The 25,039-nt window shown below is 43.3% G+C and overlaps 1 protein-coding gene across 4 annotated transcripts in view; it reads right to left on the bottom strand.

Annotated features, from left to right (window-relative positions):
• sema3fb (sema domain, immunoglobulin domain (Ig), short basic domain, secreted, (semaphorin) 3Fb) overlaps positions 1 to 25,039 on the bottom strand; it is a 93,456-nt gene that overhangs the window by 23,388 nt on the left and 45,029 nt on the right. For 2 of the 4 annotated variants that reach the window (XM_021609472.3, XM_090240990.1), the window contains exons 3-7: positions 10,895 to 11,055; positions 10,390 to 10,452; positions 8,679 to 8,798; positions 1,911 to 2,000; positions 7 to 100 (exon numbers count right to left, since the gene is read on the bottom strand). In XM_021609472.3, coding sequence (XP_021465147.3) covers positions 7 to 100; positions 1,911 to 2,000; positions 8,679 to 8,798; positions 10,390 to 10,452; positions 10,895 to 11,055 — 528 coding nt within the window. The remainder of the gene's footprint in view (positions 1 to 6; positions 101 to 1,910; positions 2,001 to 8,678; positions 8,799 to 10,389; positions 10,453 to 10,894; positions 11,056 to 25,039) is intronic. The other 2 variants (XM_021609475.3, XM_090240991.1) reach the window with 1 other exon arrangement.

Genomic DNA, 25,039 nt, shown 5'->3' with positions numbered 1-25,039 from the left:
ACTCACTGATCAAAGCGGAGACGCTGTTGAGCTTTGGGTCGTAGGAGCACTTTCCTTTCCCAGACTCCACTTTGCCCGGCTCCAAATGCCATATGTATTCCTGAAATAGAAAAATCATAAGAAAGAAGCGATGCATTCATAGTGCTCTTCATCATGTCACAGTAATTCCCTAGTGGAGGGGAAATGAGGCAGTGCAATATGTTTCCAGTAGGTCCTCTGGGGCCTATAAGGCATTGTGGTTTCAGAGGATGAAACATAGAATAATGAGAGTTCCTTCATACAGAAAAAAATTAAATTCAACTCTTCTAAATCCATCCATAGTGCACTAGAAGGACTGGGGGAATAATGCGTCAAAGGCTGTTCTTTCTGCACAGAAATGTCTCCTATGCCAAATGTCTCTCATCCCCTCTTGATTATAACTGTTTATGCACCCCTACTGCTGCTGACACCTGCAATCCTGCTCAGTGAAAACACTTCCTGAATGGAGGCTGGATGACTGATGCTCATGACTCCTGGTATCTCTATATGCAGCACTGAAAGGTGATTGGCAGGTATTTGGATTTGCGGGTGGGACCAGCCAATGGCATGCAATGACATAGCCTTGCCACAAGCCAGAACAAACCAAATCCCCCAAACCCTCGCTCTTCAATCGAGGAAGAAGGGGAGCATAGACGAAGACATCTCTGTCCTTGTCCGTCAACAACCGAGCAGGAGAAAGTGAGGTGCTTGCCAAAGTTATTCTCCACTGGCTCCTACGTGCACCTTTATGAGACTCCCTCTCACCTTTGTTTAAAATCAACCGCACATGTAAATCTGAAGGTGTTGGCAGCTCCTTGCAAGAGATGCCAGATGTTGACATGCACCAAGTCACATGTGCCAAGGGATATTCTCTGAACATGTTTTTAAACCTTTATGAAAGATTTTACCCTACAGAGGATTAAGTGTTGCATGCAACACATTCAAAACATAAGGCTGAAAACATAATGGCCCTGTCGTTCAAAGGGTTAAGAGTTCCTTCCTGTGCTGCGAGTGGTGGGAGAGCACAAACATTCAAGTAATGCTCAGCTATGTGGGTCTATTATTGCCTTTCTGCTTTAGTAGTTGGACACAGTCGGCTGGTGTTTGTCCTGAACCAACGGGGCTGCAGTGTGAGAGGGTCAGACATTAACCATGTGAGACCTGTGAGAGGGGTTGGCCCGCATTCCTACAGAGGGAGGACGGGTGGGGGGGTAAAGGAATGGAGGGTGGGGCATTCTGTGCCCTCTAAGACAAGTGACAAGACAATGTGAGGAGGAGAGGAAAGTTACTAATGTATCTATCACAAATGAAACATGTATATTTGATTGTGTACTGTATCAACATGTTCTGTGACCTTGTGTAGCAAATCACAAAATGCTGGGCTTCCATCTCTCTCATGCATAAGAAGCAGGCAACGCAAATACTGACAAATCAGCTCAACAAACACACACAGAGAGAGAACGAGAAAGAGAGAGAGAGAGCTCAGAAAGTGAGGCTTACACAAAAATGGACAGATGAACAACGAGAGCAACGGATAACACAAACATGATGGATGAAACTTAAATTGGACAGGGTCTAGAGAAGGGATGCGTAGCCATGAGGAGATAAGCGATCCACTTCACTAGACACCCAACAGAGTGGGACAATTCAACTGATAAAGACAGAAATGCTTCAAGACACAGAATGAGCACAGACAGAACTGAGGATTCGGGAGACATGCACAGCCCTCCCCTACAGGGAGACAGAGAGAGTGAGAGACAGAGGCATGGCATGTTGGCTGAGTCCCATAGTGGGTCTCCCCAGCCCATAAACGTAAGGCTCAGGGGCAGACAGGCAGGCAGGCAGACGTGCCCATGCTAGTGATGGGCACCTGACCCAGACCCACGTCCCACCTTTAGTCCCAGTGTTTCGGACACATCGTTTGGTTGGGCCGCGCGGCTAGCCCTCCCTCCGGTCTGGGGCATCTGCAGGTGCATGGCGGCCTAAAACAGGAGACAGCGACACATTCTAGATGTTACGCACCTGCAGTAGGTGGGACCTGACGTGAGCTCAGTAACTCTGTAAACTGGTCTGGGACTGATGTGACTACATGACTGTTTCAATAATGTCATTTGGAAAGCCTGTGGGTAAAATGTGTGGATATCGTATTCTCTACATTCTCTGTGCAAGGAATGCCTGTGTGGCTCAACTTCACCAGATGGTGTGAAAATCATCAATATTAGTTCTGTACCATGTGGTTGAGTCAATACAGTCTCTCACAGTATGGTACATACATTAAATCCTGGCCTGAGCCACCGCCAAGAACCAACATTTGGCTTTTACAGACAATACTAGCTATCATAGCCCCGTGTAGGCTAATATACATCCTTTAGGTATTTAGAAAGGAAATTATCTACAACTGAGTGAATAGTACGTGTCTGAATAACGTCTGAAAAAGAAAGAATGATGGTATCTGGCAAGCTGATAACAATATATCTGGACGTCTACAGTTACAAATGTCAAAGCAGGTTCCTGACGTGTGAGAATGAGTGTGTGTGTGTGTGTGTGTGTGTGTGTGTGTGTGTGTGTGTGTGTGTGTGTGTGTGTGTGTGTATACATCTACATGAGACAATGAGCACAGTAGATTTCTGGCAATGAGCAGCATTTCGCCTTCTACTGGCTTCCTGTCTGGAAAAGCTGTGTGTATGGTGGTGTACCATTTCACATCTCTGCTCCCATACTTAACTCCAGACCAGCAGAGAGAGAGAGAGGGGACTCATGGGAAGAGTCTGACCTGTCTGTTTAATATGAAGGGGAAAATAAAAGCCATCTCATTAATGTACTATAACTAGAACATTCCACTGGCACCCCATAACGGGAGCTCTCAATTTCTCATATGGTGAGGACTGGAGGCTGAGGGAGCATAGCGGGAGCAGGCCAACTGAGAATCACACAGGGCTTCTAGAGCTATGAGTGGATGGACGGATGGATGGATGGATAGATGTAGGGATGGATGCCCTTTGTTAGTAACGGTCATATGGATCCACATGAAATAGCAGAGGGGTAAAGTACTCCATGGTGGTGATGCCTGGCTCTACGAAACTCAAGACCTCCATTTAAAGAGTGAGAATTAACATTCAGCGCCGTAACAGTAAAGGTGAGAAGTAACGCTGGGGACGACAGTTGTGAAGACTGAGACTCCAATGGCTGCTTAGGCTTGGGGCTGGAGATGAAGCAGTGGAGATCGGGGGGGGGGGTAGAGGATGATGAAGGTAGGATGGTGAGAGAAATGTAGAGAGAGAGAGAGAGATGTGGGGATGAAGAGAGAGAGATAGAGAGAGAGAGAGAGAGAGAGAGAGAGAGAGAGAGAGAGGGGGAGGGAGGGAGGGAGGGAGAGTAAATGTGGAGATGATCTCTACAGCTCAGAGGCGACTTTTCACTTGGCTGGTGATTTTAATCCAGGGAAACTGAAATCTGTTTTACCAAATTTTTACCAGCATGTCTCCTGTGCAAAGAAACACATACAAGGCCCTCCCTCGCCCTCCCTTTGGCAAATCAGACCATAACTATATACTGCGTCCTGCTTACATGCAAAAACTCTTAACAGGAAGTACCAGTGACGTGCTCAATATGGAAATGGTCTGATGAAGCGGATGCTAAACTACAGGACTGTTTCAGGAGCACAGACTTAGAATATGTTCCGGGATTCATCTGATAACATTGAGGAGTTTACCACATCAGTCACTGGCTTCATTAATAAGTGCATTAACGAGGTCATCCCCACAGTGACTGTACATATCCCAACCAGAAGCCATGGATTACAGCAGTGGTTCCCAAACTAGAGATCGCGACCCAATGTGGTCTCACCTGATATGAAAATGGGGTCATGGGTGAATTTCCAAAATCTACCCCCAAAAAACACATATATATTATAATATTGTCTTTGTATCTAAAAATCATTGTAATGTGGCTAACCTTAAAAATCAAAATCATTCAAATCTAAAAGACTAAATTCAATCAGAGAGCGCCCTTATATCATGGGAAATGTCACACCCTGATCTGTTTCACCTGTCCTTGTGATTGTCTCCACCCCCTCCAGGTGTCACTTATTTTCCCTGGTGTATTTATCCCTGTGTTTCCTGTCTCTCTGTGCCAGTTTGTCTTGTATGTTCAAGTCAACCAGCGTGTTTTCCCATGCGCCTGCTTTTCTATTCTCTTCTACTAGTCCACCCGGTTTTGACCTTTGCCTGTTTTTCTGGACTCCATTCCCACCTGCCTGACCATTCTGCCTGCCATTCTGTACCTCTAGAACTCTGAACTGGTTTTGACCTTTTGCCTGTCTTCGACCATTCTCTTGCCTACCCCTTTTGGATTGTTAATAAACATCTTGGACTCTAACCATCTGCCTCCTGTGTCTGCATCTGGGTATCACCTTGTGCCTTTATAGGAAAAGGCCGCACTTGTTGCACTTGAATCATTCCCATGGTGAATGGCTAGGCCAGCTACGCTATGAAGCCACACACTATTGCAGAGACTTTGATATTACCGGACGCAATTGATATGGTGAAAACCATGTGTGCGGAGGCAGAGGCACAGAAACTCACATCAATATCATTCTGAGAACACTGTTAAACACAGACTTTATGCTATTGCAATCAAGAGGAAACTGACTGAACAACTCAAACTCCCCAGCTTATGCTCTCCAAATGGACGTTAGCTGTGAGGGCCGAGATGCCCATGCATTTGTATTTGTGTTTACTATGGATCTCCATTAGCTGCTGCCAAAGAGGCACCTGCTCTTCCTGGGGTCCAGCAACATTAAGGCAGTTTATACAATTTTAAAAACATTACAATACATTCCCAGATTGCACAACACACTGTGTGCCCTCAGGCCCCTACTCCACCACTACCACATATCTACATTACTAATTCCGTGTGTGTGTGTGTGTGTGTGTGTGTGTGTGTGTGTGTGTGTGTGTGTGTGTGTGTGTGTGTGTGTGTGTGTGTGTGTGTGTGTGTGTGTGTGTGTGTGTGTGTGTGTGTGTGTGTGTGTGTGTGTGTGTGTGTGTGTGTGTGTGTGTGTGTTTGTGTGTGTGTGTGTGTGTGTGTGTGTGTGTGTGTGCGCGTGTGTGTGTGTGTGTGTGTGTGTGCCAATGTTTGTGTTGCTTCACAGTCCCCGCTGTTCCATAAGGTGTTTTTTTATCTATTTTTTTGTTATCTAACTTTGCTGCTTGCGTCAGTTACTTGATGTGGAATAGAGTTCCATGTAGTCAGGGCTCTATGTAGTACTGTGCTCCTCCCATAGGCTGTTTCTGGACTTGGGGACTGTGAAGAGACCTCTGGTGGCATGTCTTGTGGGGTAGGCATTAGAGGTCGACCTCTAGTATGCATGGGTGTCCGAGCTGTGTGCCAGTAGTTTAGACAGACAGCTCGGTGCATTCAACATGTCAATACCTCTCATAAATAAAAGTAGTGATGAAGTCCAATCTATTCCTCCACTATAAACCAGAAGAGAATGACATGCATATTATTAATATTAGCTCTCTGTGTACATCCAAGGGCCAGCTGTGCTGCCCTGTTCTGAGCCAATTGCAATTTTCCTAATCCTTTTTTTGTGGCACCTGACCACACAACTGAACAGAAGTCAAGGTGCGACAAAACTAGGGCCTGTAGGACCTGCCTTGTTGATAGTGTTGTTAAGAAGGCAGAGCATCGCTTTATTATAGACAGACTTCTCCCCATCTTAGCTACTACTGCATCAATATGTTTTGACCATAACTGTTTACAATCTAGGGTTACTCCAAGCAGTTTAGTCATCTCAACTTGCTCAATTTCCACATTATTTATTACAAGATTTAGTTGAGGTTTAGGGTTTAGTGAGTGTTTTGTTCCAAATACAATGCTTTTAGTTTTCTAAATATTTAGGGAAACTTATTACTTGCCACCCAATCTGAAACTAACTGCAGCTCTTTGTGTGTTACAGTCATTTCAGTCACTGTTGTAGCTGACATGAATAGTGTTGAGTCATCCACATACATAGACAAACTGGCTTTACTCAAAGTTAGTGGCATGTTGTTAGTAAAAATGGAAAAAAGCAATGGGCCTAAACAGCTACCTAGGGGAATTCCTGGTTCTAACTGGATTATATTTGAGAGGCTTCTATTAAAGAACACCCTCTGTGTTCTGTTAGACAAATAACTCTTTATCCACAAGTTTTTCCAGAAGTAGACTATGATCGATAATTTCAAAAGCTGCACTGAAGTCTAACAAGACATCCCCCACAATCCTTTTATCCTCAATTTCTCTCCGCCAACCATCAGTTATTTGTGTATGTGCTGTGCCTGTTGAGTGTCCTTCCCTATAAGCATGCTGAAATTCTGTTGTCAATTTGTTTACTGTGAAATAGCATTGTATCTGCTCAAACACAGAAGTTTACTAAGGTTTGGTAACAGGTTGACTGGTCAGCTATTTGAGCCAGTAAAGGGGGATTTACTATTCTTGGGTAGCAGAAGGACTTTAGCTTCCCTCCAGGCCTGAGGGCACATGCTCTCTAGTATGTTTAAATTGAAGATGTGGCAAATAGGAGTGGAAAAATCATCTGCTATTATCTTCAGTAATTTTCCATCCAGATTGTCAGACCCCGGTGGCATTGAGTTTTGTTAGATATATAAGTCGGGGGATGCTATTCACGAAGACATATAGTTCTGTCTCACGATTCCCGAGCATTAAATGGCACGGGATGTTCAGTGTGCTATGTTGACGAAAAACAGATTCTATGGGATCGAATGGTGGGCTTTTACACAGATGTGGCTCCATCTACGGTGGGATGGTGGGCAGGCCTCTGCACTCTAGTTATGAATATGTATGTCTTCCTCTGACCAATGGATGCATTGTATGATACACCGAGAGCAACTTGTGGCAAAAGATCTGAGCACAGAACTAGGAAATATACTGTAGCAGATAACTTAAATTGTAACCTACATCAAACCACACTCACTGTGCTCACGCCAGTTTGCAAAACTATGTGGAGATGTGGGATCAGAGAATGACAACGATCTAGTTCATACCAAGGCTTGGTGGTTATCGAGGGCGAGTGTTTGAAAGATGTTTCGCGTTGAGAGAGGAACTGTTATTCACAATATACAGTTGAAGTCGGGAAGTTTACATACACTTGGGTTGGAGTCATTAAAACTCGTTTTCAACCACTCCACCATTTTTTTGTTAAAACAAACTATAGTTTTGGCAAGTCGGTTAGGACATCTACTTTGTGCATGACACAAGTCATTTTTATACTTTATAATTCCCTGTATCAAAATTCCAGTGGGTCAGAAGTTTACATACACTAAGTTGACTGTGCCTTTAAACAGCTTTCCAGAAATTCCAGAAAATTAAGTCACGGCTCTAGAAGCTTCTGAAAGGCTAATTGATATCACTTGAGTCAATTGGAGGTGTACCTGTGGATGTATTTCAAGGCCTCTTTGCTTGACCACGTGGGAAAATCAAAAGAAATCAGCCTGATTTTGTAAACCTCCACAAGTCTTGTTCATCTTTCGGAGCAATTTCAGGAAGGAGAGGCGTTCTGTCTCCTAGAGATGAACGTACTCTGGTGCGAAAAGTTCAAATCAATCCCAGAACAACAGCAAAGGACCTTGTGAAGATGCTGGAGAACACAAGTACAAAAGTATCTATATCCACAATAAAATGAGTCCTATATCAACATAACCTGAAAGGCTGCTCAGAAAGGAAGAAGCCACTGCTCCAAAACCGATATAAAAAAGCCAGACTACGGTTTGCAACTGTACATGGGGACAAAGATCATACTTTTGGATGAATGTCCTCTGGTCTGATGAAACAAAAATAGAACTGTTTGGCCATAATGACAATTGTTATGTTTGGAGGAAAAGGGGGAGGCTTGCAAGTCAAAGAACACCATCCCAACCGTGAAGCATGGGGGTGGCAGCATCATGTTGTGGGAGTGCTTTGCTGCAAGAGGGACTGGTGCAATTCACAAAATAGATGGCATCATGAGGTAGGAAAATTATGTGGACATACTGAAGCAACATCTCAAGACATCAGTCAGGAAGTGAAAGCTTGGGTCTTCCAAATGGACAATGACCCCAAGCACACTTCCAAAGTTGTGGCAAAATGCTTAAGGACAGCAAAGTCAAGGTAGTGGAGTGGCCATCACAAAGCCCTGACCTCAACCCTATAGAAAATGTGTGGGCAGATTGAGTGTATGTAAACTTCTGAACCACTGGGAACGTGATGAAAGAAATACAAGCTGAAATACATCACTCTCTCTACTATTATTGTGACATGTCACATTCTTAAAATAAAGTGGTGATCCTAACTGACCTAAAACAGGGAATTTGTACTCGGATTTAATGTCAGGAATTGTGAAAAACTGAGTTTAAATGTATTTGGCTGAGGTCTATGTAAACTTCCGACGTCAACTGTTTTCCTCGTGTCACTATTTCAATTTTGTATGACATTTTGATCTTTAACTCTGCATTGTTGGAAAAGGGCCCATAAGTCAGCATTTCACAGTCTACACCTGCTGTTTACACAGCATGTGATGAATATACATTTGATTTGATTTTACAGACAGAGCCTTATGCTCCCTCACCTCTTCATTATATGAACACAGACTCAATGTATTCAATAAGGTGTGGAGCTCTAACCTGCGGTTTGCGTCCACGGTTGACGTAGGTGCAGATGGGGTTGTAGGCCCCAGTACCACAGACATACAAGTGGGTCCTGTTCCATGGCTCAATCAGACGGATGAAGTTCCCACACTCGCCCTGCATGGGAACAAACATAGACAGACATGAATGGATTATCAACATGTATGATAATACCTATATACAAAATAAAGCATATTACAAGAGGCAATTATCTTTAACATCAATGGAAATGTCAATATATTAACATGCCAGTGTGCCAGTATAATGCCAGTATAATCTATTTATCCACACCCTACACTGGCAGATGGGGAAGAGTGAGACTAGTTGGTGCCAGTCCTGCCCTGTCTGTTTGTCCAGACAGAGCGGAACCAGGATTTTACAGGGCCAAATTAAATCCCCGTAGGTATATGGGGTGGCAGGTAGCCTAGTGTTTAGAGCATTGGACTAGTAACCGAAAGGTTGCAAGATCAAATCCCTGAGCTGACAAGGTAAAAATCTGTCATTCTTCCCCTGAACAAGGTAGTTAACCCATTGTTCCTAGGCTGTCATTGAAAATTAGAATGTGTTCTTAACTGACTTGCCTAATTAAATAAAGGAAAAAAATATGCCCTTCAACTGGGCTTCATAATAGCGCTTGATGGTTTTTGCGACTGCGCTTGAAGAAACTTTCTAAGTTCTTGAAATGTTCCGTATTGACTGACCTTCATGTCTTAAAATGTCAAGCCCTGACCTTAAATATCTCTGTTTTTCTATATATTTTGGTTAGGTCAGGGTGTGACTAGGGTGGGTACTCTAGTTTTTGTATGTCTAGGGTTTTTGTATGTCTAGGGGGTTTTGTATATCTATGTTGGCCTGATATGGTTCCCAATCAGAGACAGCTGTTTATCGTGGTCTCTGATTGGGGATCATATTTAGGTAGCCATTTCCTCATTTGTGTTGTGGGATCTTGCCTATGTATAATTGCCTTGGTGTTCAAGTTTCGTTTGTTGTTTTGTTAGGCGAGTTTCAGTTTATTAAAATTATGTGGAACTCTATTCACGCTGCACCTTGGTCTCATCATTATGACAAACGTGACATAAAGTAATGATGCACTGTCGTTTTTCTTTGCTTATTTGAGCTATTCTTGCCTTAATATGGACTTGGTCTTTTACCAAATAAAGCTGTCTTCTGTATAGCACCCCTACCTCGTCACAACACAACTGATTGTATCAAACGCATTAAGAACGAAATAAATCCCCAAAATATATTTTTTTAAAGGTACACCTGTTAATTTAAATGCATTACAGGTGCATGAACCTCATGAAGCTGGTTGAGAGAATGCCAAGAGTGTGCAAAGCTGTCGTCAAGGCAAAGGGTGGCTACTTTGAAGAATATCAAATTAAAAAATAACACTTTTTTGGTTACTACATGATTCCATGTGTGTTATTTCATAGTTTTGATGTCTTCACTATTATTCTACAATTTAGAAATGAGTAGGTGTTGTCCAAACTTTTGACCGGAAATGTATATGTATATATATATATATATACACATATATATATATATATATATATACACACTTTATAGATAGATAAATATATACACACTTTATAGATAGATAAATGTAGAAAATACATTACTACATATTACAGGTGGCACAAGTCACCTGATCTGAAACATAAATCCTGAATTAGTTGTGTGGAGATCGAGAGTCAACAGAAATACTTACATTGGTGTCCTTCCCACTTAGAACACACTCAGTCTTCCTCTGCTGAGAGACAGGCCAGTGGAGCTGAAGGCAGGGGGGGGAACAAAGGTCATTTAATAGCAATAACCCAACACATCGCACAACCCGTTCAACATCACTGGACTTTATAGATGTGGGGCTAAACCTGCCACAGGGTACTATTAGCCCCCTTGGAATGGTCATATCCAGATTTTGTTTTTACAGTGTTTTACAACCCCTGTCTCCAGAAAATAGTGCAGTCCAATACAAACTGTAGGCGAGCTAATCAAAATGTCAGACACAGGGCAGCGAAATGAGACATATGACCCTCGGGAGCCGTTTTTGAGAGCTGAGGCAAAGGGTTAGCCTCACCCCGGATCATAGAGCTCTGGAGATGAGAGAGGGGAGAGGGGGGAGGAGAGGTGAGGGGAGAAGGGTGAGGGGAGAAGAGGTGAGAGTAGGTAATGGAAGGTGAAGAGATACAGGGTTAGTGACTGTAAGGTCTTACAATGAGCGGCTCCTTGTTGATGTCATGCAGGTCCAGGGACAGGATGTAGTCCTTACTGCCAACGTACATGCGGTCGTGGTCCTCGTCCATACGCAGGATACGGTAGTCAGACGTGTTGAGCAGGTAGGCAAAGTGTTGGGCAGTGCCGGTGGACCTCAGCTCTGCAGAGAGGAGAGGGGGAACAAGAGAGCAAAATATCCATTAGGGAAAGACAGCTGCTGTACACAAACAGATTAACACACACATGCAGGCTCAACTGAGACATTCCACCCCTGTCCTGCATACCCATGTGGGGTTATGAGATGTGTTTTTTATCAACACTGTTGAAACCCAATACAGTCGGTCAGTGACAAGTGCTAGAGAGCGTCTCATTGTGTTGCCATCTCAATACTCTCTTTCCTCCATATCTCTGTTAAATACCGACATGGACATCTGCCAAGGATGCTTTTCTCTGGTCATCAGAAGGTCTGAGTGGGTCTTCTGCGGCTACATTAAGAATGCAGTTGACAGACATTCCTGTGTCAAGAGTAACAGGACCCTTCCTATAGACCCTTCCCTGTGAGACTTGAGTGTTTGTTTGATACGTTCTCCACGGTTCAGCAGCCATGTACAGACAGGGCAATGCTGTTTGAGAGGCCCACTGTCTCTCCGCTGCTCGGGCCCGACACCAAAGACAAACAATCAATGGGACCCTACAGTGTAGGGCTTTGCAGGGTGGCAATCATGTACTGCTGCTTGACAAACATTGCGGTTTTACTCAATAAGCTTCTACTGAACTCATTTAGGAGTCCACCAAAAACAACATCTCCACAATGCCACAACTATGGTAATTTTAGTGGTTAAATTGTGGTCAGGGAAAAATAGTAGATGACTGATAGGAAGGATGTAGATCTAATTTTACTGTTTACATACTATATATCAGAACTAAGGTATGTCTGCACATAATCAGAGGATCAACTTAAAATAAAATGGTCCTGTTGTATCACAGCTTCAAATGGTCCTGTTGTATCACAGCTTCAAATGGTCCTGTTGTATCACAGCTTCAAATGGTCCTGTTGTATCACAGCTTCAAATGGTCCTGTTGTATCACAGCTTCAAATGGTCCTGTTGTATCACAGCTTCAAATGGTCCTGTTGTATCACAGCTTCAAATGGTCCTGTTGTATCACAGCTTCAAATGGTCCTGTTGTATCACAGCTTCAAATGGTCCTGTTGTATCACAGCTTCAAATGGTCCTGTTGTATCACAGCTTCAAATGGCCCTGTTGTATCCCAGCTTCAAATGGTCCTGTTGTATCACAGCTTCAAATGGTCCTGTTGTAGCTTCAAAGTCAAAACCTGCACAACATAGTTTCAAATAACAAATCCTTCTGATATAGCGAAAGGGTAAAAAATAAGTTCATTAATATCCATGTTTATGCAGGACCTGTTTCTAAACTGGTCACCCTACTCTGGGGAAAAACATGCCTCCATAAAGCCAAAGAAGGTGTGTGCTGGTTTATATTCAATCCCTGTTTGAACAGGGTGAAAAATACATTCCTATCTGGTTGTCTGACTGTCTCTCAGGAAGTTATCTGAATACCAAGACAAGACGAAAGCCATCCCCATGTCCCCCATCAAACCACAGGACCTTAAAATAAACTCCATCCACAGACGTTTCTCAACATACTTACCATGGAATCTGATAGTACCAGTCTTCCATACCGTATCTAAATTTAACTCTGGGTTACGTCAATAATCAAATATTCATAGCATTCGATTTGCTATATTTGTACAGTTTGATTTAATAAGAGTGTCTGCCAAGGGTCTGTTTATAGGTCATCTGTGTGATTGACAGCTGTCGAGGCCCTATGCATAAGAGCTGCGACATGTGGTCTCACCCCGTGATTATTTGTGTTTGAGAGTTGGGTTGAATGATGAGTCCCCAAACTACACCCCTCTGTATATCATTGGCTGTGTGCTACTGGATGTGAAGTTTAACACACATGCACATACACACTTGCACATGTACACACACACACACTTGCTTGCAGACACAAACAGACAGACAGACAGACAGACAGAGACAGACAGAGACAGACAGAGACAGACAGAGACAGACAGAGACAGACAGACAGACAGACAGACAGACAGACAGACAGACAGACAGACAGACAGACACACTCCAAGGGCCAGTTTAAGCCCTTTCTGAACCAGTTTGTCAGCAACTCCTCAGCGTATGTTTGTTTTCAGAGAGTAGCTGAATGTAACCATCTGTTTGGTGAGGAGGGAGTCAAAGCACTACAGAGCAACAATAGACTCTATAGAGTCCGTATCCAGCTCCAAAACATATGTAATCGAAGCCCATAATCATCTGACAACGGACGGATAAATGGAGTCATAATGTACACTAAAGCGTGGTGACAAACCAAACATATGACCCTTTTAAACATCTATAGCTAGCTAGCCATATGTTAATTTTCCACAAACCAAAAACCTTAAACATCCATAACACTTGAAATAAATACTGTTATGCATTAGATATGCATAGTTAGATAATATTGTTATACATTAGATATGCACATTTAGATAATAATACTGTTACACATTAGATATTCATATTTGGATGATATTGTTATACATTAGATATGCATCTTTAGATAATATTGTTATACATTAGATATGCATCTTTAGATAATATTGTTATACATTAGCTATGCATATCTACATAATAATACTGTTACACATTAGATATTCATATTTGGATGATATTGTTATACATTAGATATGCATCTTTAGATAATATTGTTATACATTAGCTATGCATATCTACATAATAATACTGTTATGCATTAGATATACATATTTAGATAATAATACTGTTGTGCATTAGATATACATATTTATATAATATTGTCATACATTAGCTATGCATATTTAGGTAATAATACTGTTATGCATTAGATATACATATTTAGATAATAACTCCCTCCCTCCCCTTGTTAGTGAAAGAACGTTCTCTAAACAAATACAGAAGGTTTACTAGGCTGCGTAGAAAATCATATTCCATCTGTTCCTTAATGCTCCTGTGGCACTGCTATTAAAGCATTACTAAGAGGAAACTACTGTTCCTATACTAGCATTAGAGGCCATTTTCCCGGTGATTTGGCATTGAGCTCATTGTAAACCCAACATGCCACTTAGGCTTCTTGTCGTATCAGTCAGAGAAATTGAACTTTCGTTGGGTCTCGTTGGGGGTAAATACACAAGGAAAATCTGGAAATCTGAAAGGAAAAGTCTGCCAGCTACTGTACATTATCCCCTGCTCTCCTCTCCCCTCCTATCCCCTGCTCGACCCTGCTCAGACAGACAGAAGCACTGGGCAGTGTGCTCATATTAAATGTTGATCCAGGGATCATAATGGCGGGAGACTGGGCTCAGCTACGCCACCCTGCCTAAGAGGTCAGGCCACCTGTGGAAACAAGCCCAGGAGGCCTGGAGAGGGACTGGACAAACACTGAGACACCATCAGCAAGCTAAGGCACACAACGACAGAGGGGAAAACGTGCATGATCAAGACGGATGGTGATTTTTAACCAGGCTACTTCATTTGCTGTCAAACCATTTGACAAGCAGAATGAGAGATTTGGTTGAGTTTGGAGGGAACTCCACATGATTATTTTTCTTTTTTTTCTTACTTCATTCAAGACTACCATGTATATAGCCAATCTAAGGCCTATTCCAAAAAGTGCTGGTTCTCTCTATATTACAGGACAGGTGCATGATCCCCAACAGTAGAGGGAGTGAAGCAGCAGGAAGGGGAGTTTTAGTACAGGAAGAGGCTCAAAACCTGAACTCCTCTGAGCTCTGTGAGTCATCCGCATTAGGGCAGGACGCCATTTTCACCACACAGACTTGGAGTTTTGGAGAACTGGAGCAACATAAGAGCGTATGTATTAGAGGCAGATCAGCTCTTAAAGTAGTCCATTACTGCGTGTGGGGTTTTAGCTCTCTCTGGGGGGCCTGTAGGACAGAGGGGGGCTTTGTTTCGGGAGTGGACAAGTTCCCCCAGTTGAATGGCAATGGCTCTATTAGTGGGGAAAGTTAGACTTCCTGTTGCTGGTGAGTGAACCTGATCCGTGTACCCCTGATCCCTCAAACACACACACTGAAATGAACGTTACTCCCAGGAGTAATGGTGCACAGAGAGGAAGGTGATCCCGTTGTAGCTTGAGCTGAGAATTGTCAGTAAAGTCGTTGGTGGCGGTCCTGTCCTTTCTCTCTAGTCTACTGAACAGGGACAATCCTCTTCCCGCCGTCTGGATATCTCTAGATGGTGCCCGCTTCCCATTTTATTAGCAGAAAAGGTTATGTTAGTGGATGTAGCTTGGAGTCATGTAAGATGAAGCCCAAACCCACTGTTTCTTAATAGCCTATTCTCTGGCCGGTGCCCCAAGTCCCTAATTCCTGAGCCAGCCACCATACAGCCCAAACTCAAGCTCACGGTCACACATGACACATTGACACATGTTAAAAGGGAGCAACAGGTTCAAATGCATATGTGCACTTCACTATGTTGTGAAATGGCCACAGATTCGATTTCCCCATCTCTAATGGTTCAGGGTAAGTCATAAGGACTTCCTCTGGGATCACACAGAAACGGGCCAGAGAGCCAATCCATGTTTCTGGTGGCTAAAGGAGGGAGGCAGAAATCAAAGGGTGAACTCAGAAGCCCCACAGTCAAACAGGATCAGTCCTCCTGAGAGAATACTTGGCCACTGACAATGAGATCCCATGGCTGCAGGCACGCATGTTACCACATACAGGTAACTGGCAAAATAAAGGAAACACTTGAGTAAATGAGGGTGTCAGTCACCAGATCTCGCCCGAATTGAACACTTATGGGAGATTCTAGAGTGGAGCCTGAGACAGCATGTTCTACCACCAACAAATTATGGAATTTCTCATGGAAGAACCATCGAATAGAGTTCCAGACACTTGTAGAATCTATGCAAAGGCGCATTAAAGCTGTCCTGGCCGCTCGTGGTGGCCCAATGCCCTATTAAGACACTTTATGTTGGTGTTTCCTTTATTTTGACAGTTACCTATAACTCACCATCTTCAGTTAATTGCCCACGGGTTTAGATTACTTTTTTCTTTTTTTGGAGCATGAAAATGCTGAGTTCAAGGTCATATATTCTTGAGATTCCCTGGCAAAACTGGACATCTCCAGTTTTTGTATTTTTATACAGGTTAAAGCTGTCATATATAATATACTGAAGAAAAATATATGCGCAACATGCAACAATTTCGAATTTTACTGAGTTACAGTTTATAAAAGGAAATTAGTACATTTAAATAAATACATTAAGCACTAATCTATGGATTTCACATGACTGGGCAGAGGCTCAGCCATGGGTGGGCTTGGGAGGGCATAGGCCCACCCACTTGGGAGCCAGGCCCAGCCAATCAGAATGAGTTTTCCCCCATAAAAGGGCTTTATTACAGACAGAAACAATCCTCAGTTTTCATCAGCTGTCTGGGTGGCTAGTGTCAGACAGCTGGTGTCAGGTGAAGAAGCTGGAAGTGAAAATTCTCTAGAACGATATGAGGTTGCTAATGGTTGAGAAATTAACATTACATTCTCTGGCAACAGCTCCGTTGGACATTCCTGAAGTCAAGATGCCAATCGGCTCAAAGCCCTCAAAGCTCATCACTAAGCTAAGGACCCTGGGACTAAACACCTCACTCTGCAACTGGATGTTGGACTTCCTGACGGCCCGCCCCCAGGTGGTAAGGGTAGGTAACAACACGTGCTACACTGATCCTCAACACAGAGCCCCTCAGGGGCGCGTGCTCAGTCCCCTCCTGTACTCCCTGTTCACTCATGACTGTACGGCCAGGCACGACTCCAACACCATTATTAAGTTTGCCGATGACACAACAGTGTCTCATATGTCTCACCGACAATGACGAGACAGTCAATAGGGAGGAGGTCAGAGACCTGACCATGTGGTGCAAGTACAACAACCTCTCCCTCAACGTGATCAAGACAAATGATATGATTGTGGACTACAGGAAAAGGAGGACCGAGCACGGCCCCATTCTCATCGACAGGGCTGTAATGGAGCAGATTGGCATCCACATCACCAACAAACTAACATGGTCCAAGTACACCAAGACAGTCGTGAAGAGGGCACAACTAAACCTATTCCTCCTCAGGAGACTGAAAAGATTTGGCATGGGTCCACAGATCATCAAAAGTTTCTACAGCTGCACCATCGAGAGCATCCCGACGGGTTGCATCACTGCCTGGTATGACAACTGCTCGGCCTTTGACCGCAAGGCACTACAGAGGGTAGTGCGTACGGCCCAGTACATCACTGGGACCAAGTTTCCTGCCATCCAGGACCTCTATACCAGGCGGTGTCAGAGGAAGACCCTAAAAATTGTCAAAGATTCCAGCCACCCTAGTCATAGAAAGTTCTCTCTGCTACCGCAAGGCAAGCGGTACCGTAGCATCAAGTCTAAGTCCAAGAGGCTTCTAAACAGCTTCCCCTACCCTCTTTTATGCTGCTGCTACTCTCTGTTATTATCTATGCATAGTCACTTTAATAACTCTACCTATATGTACATTTTACCTCAATTACCTTGACTAACCGGTGCCCCCACACATTGACTCTGTACCGGTACCCACTATTGTTATTTTACTGCTGCTCTTTAATTATTTTTTAATTTTATTTCTTATTTTTTTCGTTGGTATTTTTCTTAAAACTGCATTGTTTGATAAAGGCTTGTACGTTAGGATTTCACTGTAAGGTCTACACCTGTTGTATTCGGCGCATGTGGCAAATAAAATTTGATTTGAATTGCATGCTTCCTCAAAACTTGAGACATATGTGGCCGTTGCGTTGTGACAAAACTGCACATTTTAGAATGGCCTTATATTGTCCCCAGCACAAGGTGCACCTATGTAATAACCATGCTGTTTAATCAGCTTCTTGATATGCCACACCTGTCAGGTGGATGGATTATCTTGGCAAAGGAATGCTCACTAACAGGGATGTAATCAAATTTGTGCACAAAATATGAGAGAAATAAGCTTTTTGTGCGTATGAAAAATATCTGAGATCTTTGTATTCATCTCAATAAACATGGGACCAACACTTTACATGTTGCGTTTATATTTCTGTTAAGTATATAAATGCACAATCCACTCAAATAACCAAAATAACCAGAAATTGTAGATTTATAATTTAGACTGTATTAATGAATCATGTTTTGTGGTGGGTTTAGAAACATGAGCACTTCCTCTCATTAAGGACAGATTACCGCATCTACCATGATTTAAGAGTATATTTACTTTCCTGGCAAATCTACAAGATGAATGAGGCGAATGATTGAATAATGGAAAATGTTTGACTGTATGGTTAAACATAACAAAGGGGGAAAAAAGACTTCTGGCACCCAACTGTGCGGCTCACATTAGCTACATGAACCTGATGTGGGTGTTCCACCCAGCTACATTCAGTGTTTCTCTGGTTTCGAATTGGGTAAATTAAAAGTGTGGGCCCTGCCAAAGAACGACAGAACAGGGCATGTTGCTGCATGAAGACTGCCTGTGTCTCTGCAGAGGCCTGGAGGAAGGGGAGGGTGGCAGAGTGGAGGGAAACAGGGTTGGGGGGCTGAATAGTTACATGGAATCTGCCAGATTGAAGATAGGGGCAGGGATTGCAAAAATATCTGGTTTTATACCACATGAGCCATCTAGGTTCTGTGGTTTCCTTTTTAAATATGACAGTCTCTCCTTAGTGGAATTGTAGTGAGTTTTAAGGCTAGAATACATGCAGTAACATCAGTCCATCCAGTTAAACCATATTCATTCACTGGGACATATTTATTGAAAAACAAAAAATGTGATTTGGATACACTAACACAAGCCTGTACTACTACTACCAGAGGCCTGAGGCCGTTTTCAGCTCCTTGGAGCGAGGCGAGGTGTGTGAGTTCACACACACTGGAGTGGCAGTAGTGATAATTAGGGTGTTTAAGAGGGGGGCGGGAGAAGTGGCATGCTCACTCACATGAAAGGATGTGCATGTCAGAAACTGGGGTCTAATATTTTTTAAAGCTGTCAATGTCGTGAAGAAAAATGGCAAAGTGGTCAACACTACTCCTTTACGCCCACTCCGTTTCAACACCAGTGGACGAGATCTCAACCCCTATAGATTTAGGACCTAAGGAAAAACCGAATGCCAATAGGAAGGGCAGAATGAGCTGCCGTGTTGGCAGTTCTGTCCAATTTTTACGAGGTGCAGTAATGTGTCAACCAGGCAACGGTGCCACAGGTTTAACAGATTTACCCGTCATCCATTACCTTATGGAAGTCTAAGTCAGACATTCTCATTAACGTCTGTGTTATTCTTCTCTCCCTGCCATAATTAGGAAGTGTCTGCTGCCTGTAGCCCTGTACATATAAGAAAGGCTCAGTTGTTCTCAGGCAGAGTAAATGTCAGTGGTTGGTTAGGCCTGCCAGGGGTAGGATGGACCTGGGAATGGGCTCGGCGCTCAGGCTCTGCTATCTGGAGATCAGAGCTACAACCATTCACTGTGCCATTCTGTCACCGTCTAGTACAAACTGTAAGAGAAAAACATGATGTGGCAGCTTAATGCTGCCAAGAAGGTTCTCCTTCACGGTTCTACTGTAAACATGCTTCAACTAGTTTAAGGACAAATATGATAAAATTCTGCATGCAGCGTTTTGGTTGATTTATCATCTAATAATAGATGAATCTAATCATCATAGCCACTAAAATAATGTGAGAGATTTGTATGTAATCAGAGTTTTTCAGGAAGAGGTAATCAGCTGTTAATGAGCCAGCTTGTGTTTAACTCTGGAAATGCAGTGTGATATTTAGCGGTTGGGCGTGAATGAATTTGCACCTCACTACCAAGTGTCAGGACAAAGCAGTAAAAGTAAATGTGATGAGGCAGTTAACTGGTACACCCTCTGAAACAACCACAGCGATACTCTAAGAGCGTTATCGGAGTATGTGACCTTGTCCTACCAGGGTAAGATGCCACCATAACCATGGGGAATCCAGTATAGTTTAGTTACACAGATAAGGTCCATCTCCAGATACCTGCATGTCTACGAACGGTTGTTAACTTTCTCACAGTGACTTCCTGTTATTGCTGAGCGATTAGTGCTTTTTGAGCTCGGTTTGGATTCGATTATTTTTTTAAAGAAACACGGTTTTCGATTTGTTTCAAAAACAAAATTTCAACATTAAAAGCTTTATGAAATAATCCCATTAAAATTATTTTAGAGCTTTTTAATGGCAATTCCAAAGGCAATAGGGAACATGAAATAGCCAAAACAGAAAATATTCCATTGTCTCTGTCAGGTCCACATTGGATAGACATCAATAGAAAAATAAGAAATTCATATTGAAATCATTCAATATTTACATTTAGTTTTTACTTGAATACTTTATTATTTTTTAAGTCATAATCTCATTCCTGCTCAGGCAGTAGCAGCCAGCCAGCCAAACCATCTAACGCTGTCTCTGTGCTCCCCATACTGTACTGTCATTAGTCATCCTATTTAGCTAGGCTAGCCTGAAGTATGCTGCAGAACTGTCTAACTAAATCATTTCACTAGTTCTTCAAAGTAGATAAGGTATATATATTCACAAACTGTCTATATCCCTCTCGTCGTTGTGTTGTGCACATTCCTCCCTCATGTGGTCTATACAGTCTTTGTAAATCTAACCTAATGTAGCAGGCGTTAGTTATGATCACCACTTTATTTTAAGAATGTGAAATGTCAGAATAATAGTTGAGAGAATTATTTATTTCAGCTTTTATTTCTTTCATCACATTCCCAGTGGGTCAGAAGTTTGCATACACTCAATTAGTGTTTGGTAGCATTGCCTTTAAAATGTAAAACTTGGGTCAAACGCTTCAGGTAGCCTTCCACAAGCTCCCCACAATAAGTTGGGTGAATTTTGGCCCATTCCTCTTGACAGAGCTGGTGATACTGAGTCAGGTTTGTAGGCCTCCTTGCACGCACACACTTTTTCAGTTCTGCCCATAAATTGTCTATGGGATTGAGGTCAGGGCATTGTGATGGCCACTCCAATACCTTGACTATGTTGTCCTTAAACCATTTTGTCACAACTTTGGAAGTATGCTTGGGCCTACCTTCAAACTCAGTGCCTCTTTGCAATACATCATTGGAAAATCAAAAGAAATCAGCCAAGACTTCAGAAAAAAATTGTGTAGACCTCCACAAGTCTGGTTCATCCGTGGGAGCAATTTCCAAATGCCTGAAGGTACCACGTTCATCTGTACAAACAATATTATGCAAGTATAAACACCATGAGACACAGCCTTCATACCACTCTGGAAGGAGACGCGTTCTGTCGCCTAGAGATGAACGTACTTTTGTGCGAAAAGTTCAAATCATTCCCAGAACAACAGCAAAGGACCTTGTGAAGATGCTGGAGGAAACAGGCACAAAAGTATTTATATCCACAGTAAAACAAGTCCTATATCGACATAACCTGAAAGGCCGCTGTCACGTTCTGACCTTAGTTCTTTTGTTATGTCTTTGTTTTAATATGGTCAGGGCGTGAGCTGGGTGGGTTGTCTATGTTAGCTTTTCTATGATTTGCTATTTCTGTGTTTGGCCTGGTATGGTTCTCAATCAGAGGCAGCTGTCAATCGTTGTCCCTGATTGAGAACCATATTTAGGTAGCCGGTTTTCTATTGTGTTTCGTGGGTGATTATCTTCTGTTTTCTGTTGTGTGTCTGCACTAGCCAGAACTGTTTTCGGTTGTTTCTCTTTGTTATTTTGTTATTTCCGTGTTCATTTTAATAAATATGGACACGTACCACGCTTGGTCCTCACCTTCTTCCACCAACAATGGCCGTTACAGCCGCTCAGCAAGGAAGACACCATTGCTCAAAAAACCATAAAAAAAAAGCTATGGTTTGCAACTGCACATGGAGACAAAGATCATACTTTTTGGAGAAATGTCCTCTGGTCTGATGAAACAAAAATAGAACTGTTTGGCCATAATGACCATCGTTATGTTTGGAGGAAACTTGCAAGCCGAAGAACACCATCCCAACCGTGAGGCACGGAGGTGGCAGCGTCATGTTGTGGTGGTGCTTTGCTGCAGGAGGGACTGGTGCACTTCACAAAATAGATGGCATCATGAGGAAAATTATGTGGATATATTGAAGCAACATCTCAAGACGTCATTCAGGAAGTTAAAGCTTGGACGCAAATGGGTCTTCCAAATGGACAATGACCCCAAGCATACTTCCAAAGTTGTGTCAAAATGGCTTAAGCACAACAAAATCAAGGTGTTGGAGTGGCCATCACAAAGCCCTGACCTCAATCCTATAGAAAATGTGTGGGCAGAACTGATAAAGCGTGTGCGAGCAAGGAGGCCTACAAACCTGATTCAGTTACACCAGCTCTGTCAGGAGGAATGGGCCAAAATTCACCCAACTTATTGTGGGAAGCTTGTGGAAGGCTACCTTGAAACATTTTACCCAAGTTAAACCATTTGAAGGAAATCCTACCAAATACTAATTGAGTGTATGTAAACTTCTGACCCACTGGGAATGTGATGAAAGAAAAAAAAGCTGAAATAAATCATTCTCTCTACTATTATTCTGACATTTCACATTCTTAAAATAAAGTGGTGATCCTAACTGACCTAAAACAGGGAATCTTAACTCTGATTAAATGTCAGGAATTGTGAAAAACTGAGTTTAAATGTATTTGGCTAAGGTGTATGTAAACTTCCAACTTCCACTGTATATACACACACAGTACCCTGCATTTGACCTTTAACCCAGCTAGGTGCTTCTCTGATGTGGAAAGGGATGCACATCCGCGAGCTGCCCAGTGACACGAGCCTACCAGACGAGCTAAATCACTTCTATGCTCGCTTCGAGGCAAGCAACACTGAGGCATGCATGAGAGCATCAGCTGTTCCGGACGACTGTGTGATCACGCTCTCCGTAGCCGACGTGAGTAAGACCTTTAAACAGGTCAACATACACAAGGCTGCGAGGCCAGACGGATTATGAGGACGTGTACTCTTGGCATCTGCTGACCAACTGGCACGTGTCTTCACTGACATTTTCAACATGTCCCTGATTAAGTCTGTAATACCAACATGTTTCAAGCAGACCACCATAGACACTGTGCCCCAGAACACAAAGGCAACCTGCCTAAATGACTACAGACCCGTAGCACTCACGTCCGTAGCCATGAAGTGCTTTGAAAGGTTGGTAATGGCTCACATTAACACCATTATCCAAGAAACCCTAGACCTACTCCAATTTGCATACCGCCCAAATAGATCCACAGATGACGCAATCTCTATTGCACTCCATACTGCCCTTTCCCACCTGGACAAAAGGAACACTTATGTGAGAATTATATTTATTGACTACAGCTCAGCGTTCAACACCATAGTGCGTTCAAAACTCATCACTAAGCTAAGGATCCTGGGACTAATCACCTCCCTCTGTAACTGGATCCTGGACTTCCTGACGGGCCGGACCCAGGTGGTGAGGGTAACACATCTGCCACGCTGATCCTCAACACTGGAGCTCCACAGGGGTGCGTGCTCAGTCCCCTCCTGTACTCGCTGTTCACCCACGACTGCATAGCCAGGCACGACTCCAACACTATCATTAAGTTTGCAGATGACAGAACAGCCTTATCACCGACAATGACGAGACAGCCTATAGGGAGGAGGTCCGAGACCTGGCCGGGTGGTGCCAGAATAACAACCTATCCCTCAGCGTAACCAAGACTAAGGAGATGATTGTGGACTACAGGAAAAGGAGGACCGAGCAGGCCCCCATTCTCATCGACGGGGCTGTAGTGGAGCAGGTTGAGACTTTCAAGTTTCTTGGTGTCCACATCAACAACAAACTAGAAACACACCAAGACAGTCGTGAAGAGGGCACGACAAAGCCTATTCCCCCTCAGGAAACTAAAAAGATTTGGCATGGGTCCTGAGATCCCCAAAAGGTTCTACAGCAAGGCACTACAGAGGGTAGTGCGTACAGCCCAGTACATCACTGGGGCTAAGCTGCCTGCCATCCAGGACCTCTACACCAGGCGGTGTCAGAGGAAGGCCCTAAAAATTGTCATATACCCCAGCCACCCCAGTCATAGACTGTTCTGTCTACTACCTCATGGCAAGCGGTACCGGAGGGCCAAGTCCAGGACAAAAAGGCTTCTCAACAGTTTTAACCCCCAAGCCGTAAGACACCTGAACAGGTAATCAAATGGCTACCCGGACTATTTGCATTGTGTGCCCTCCCAACCCCCCAAACCCCTCTTTTTATGCTGCTGCTACTCTCTGTCTATCTTATATGCATAGTCACTTTACTATACATTCATGTACATACTACCTCAATTGGGCCGACCAACCAGTGCTCCCGCACATTGGCTAACCGGGCTATCTGCATTGTGTCCCACCACCCACCACCCACCAACCCCTCTTTTACGCTATGACTACTCTCTGTTCATCATATATGCATAGTCACTTTAACCATATCTACATGTACATACCACCTCAATCAGCCTGACTAACCGATGTCTGTATGTAGCCTCGCCACTGTATATAGCCTGTCTTTTTACTGCTGTTTTATTTCTTTACTTACCTATTGTTCACGTAACACCTTTTTTGCACTATTGGTTAGAGCCTCTAAGTAAGCATTTCACTGTAAGGTCTACTACACCTGATGTATTCGGCGCACGTGACAAATAAACTTTGATTTGATTTGATCTCCACTACAGTGGAACAAGATTAAGCCTGACACCACCACTGACATCCCCTCAGTCCCAGTTTGCACACATGAGCGACAGGGGAGCCTCTTCTAATCAGCAGCCCAGAGCCTACAGGGTCTTTGATTAGCCTTTAACAGCTCCTTTCAACACGACTTCTCTTCATGTCAAACATTAACAGGAGTTATTTGGCTTTGAGTTGGCTGCATGCGAGGTGACACATGTAAAAAGAATGCCCGTGTGATTGCTGGAGGTTGGTACTGTAGAGAGTATGAGTTAGTGGAGGCTCCTCAGTGGAGGAAGGGAAGGACCATCGTACTCAGTGAATGTCAGAACAATT

This window comes from Oncorhynchus mykiss, chromosome 7 (genome assembly GCF_057628025.1).
Source record: "Oncorhynchus mykiss isolate SJ-2025 chromosome 7, ASM5762802v1, whole genome shotgun sequence".
In the NCBI taxonomy this organism is placed as follows: Eukaryota; Metazoa; Chordata; class Actinopteri; order Salmoniformes; family Salmonidae; genus Oncorhynchus; species Oncorhynchus mykiss.
This window is presented reverse-complemented; position numbering and strand designations above follow the sequence as displayed.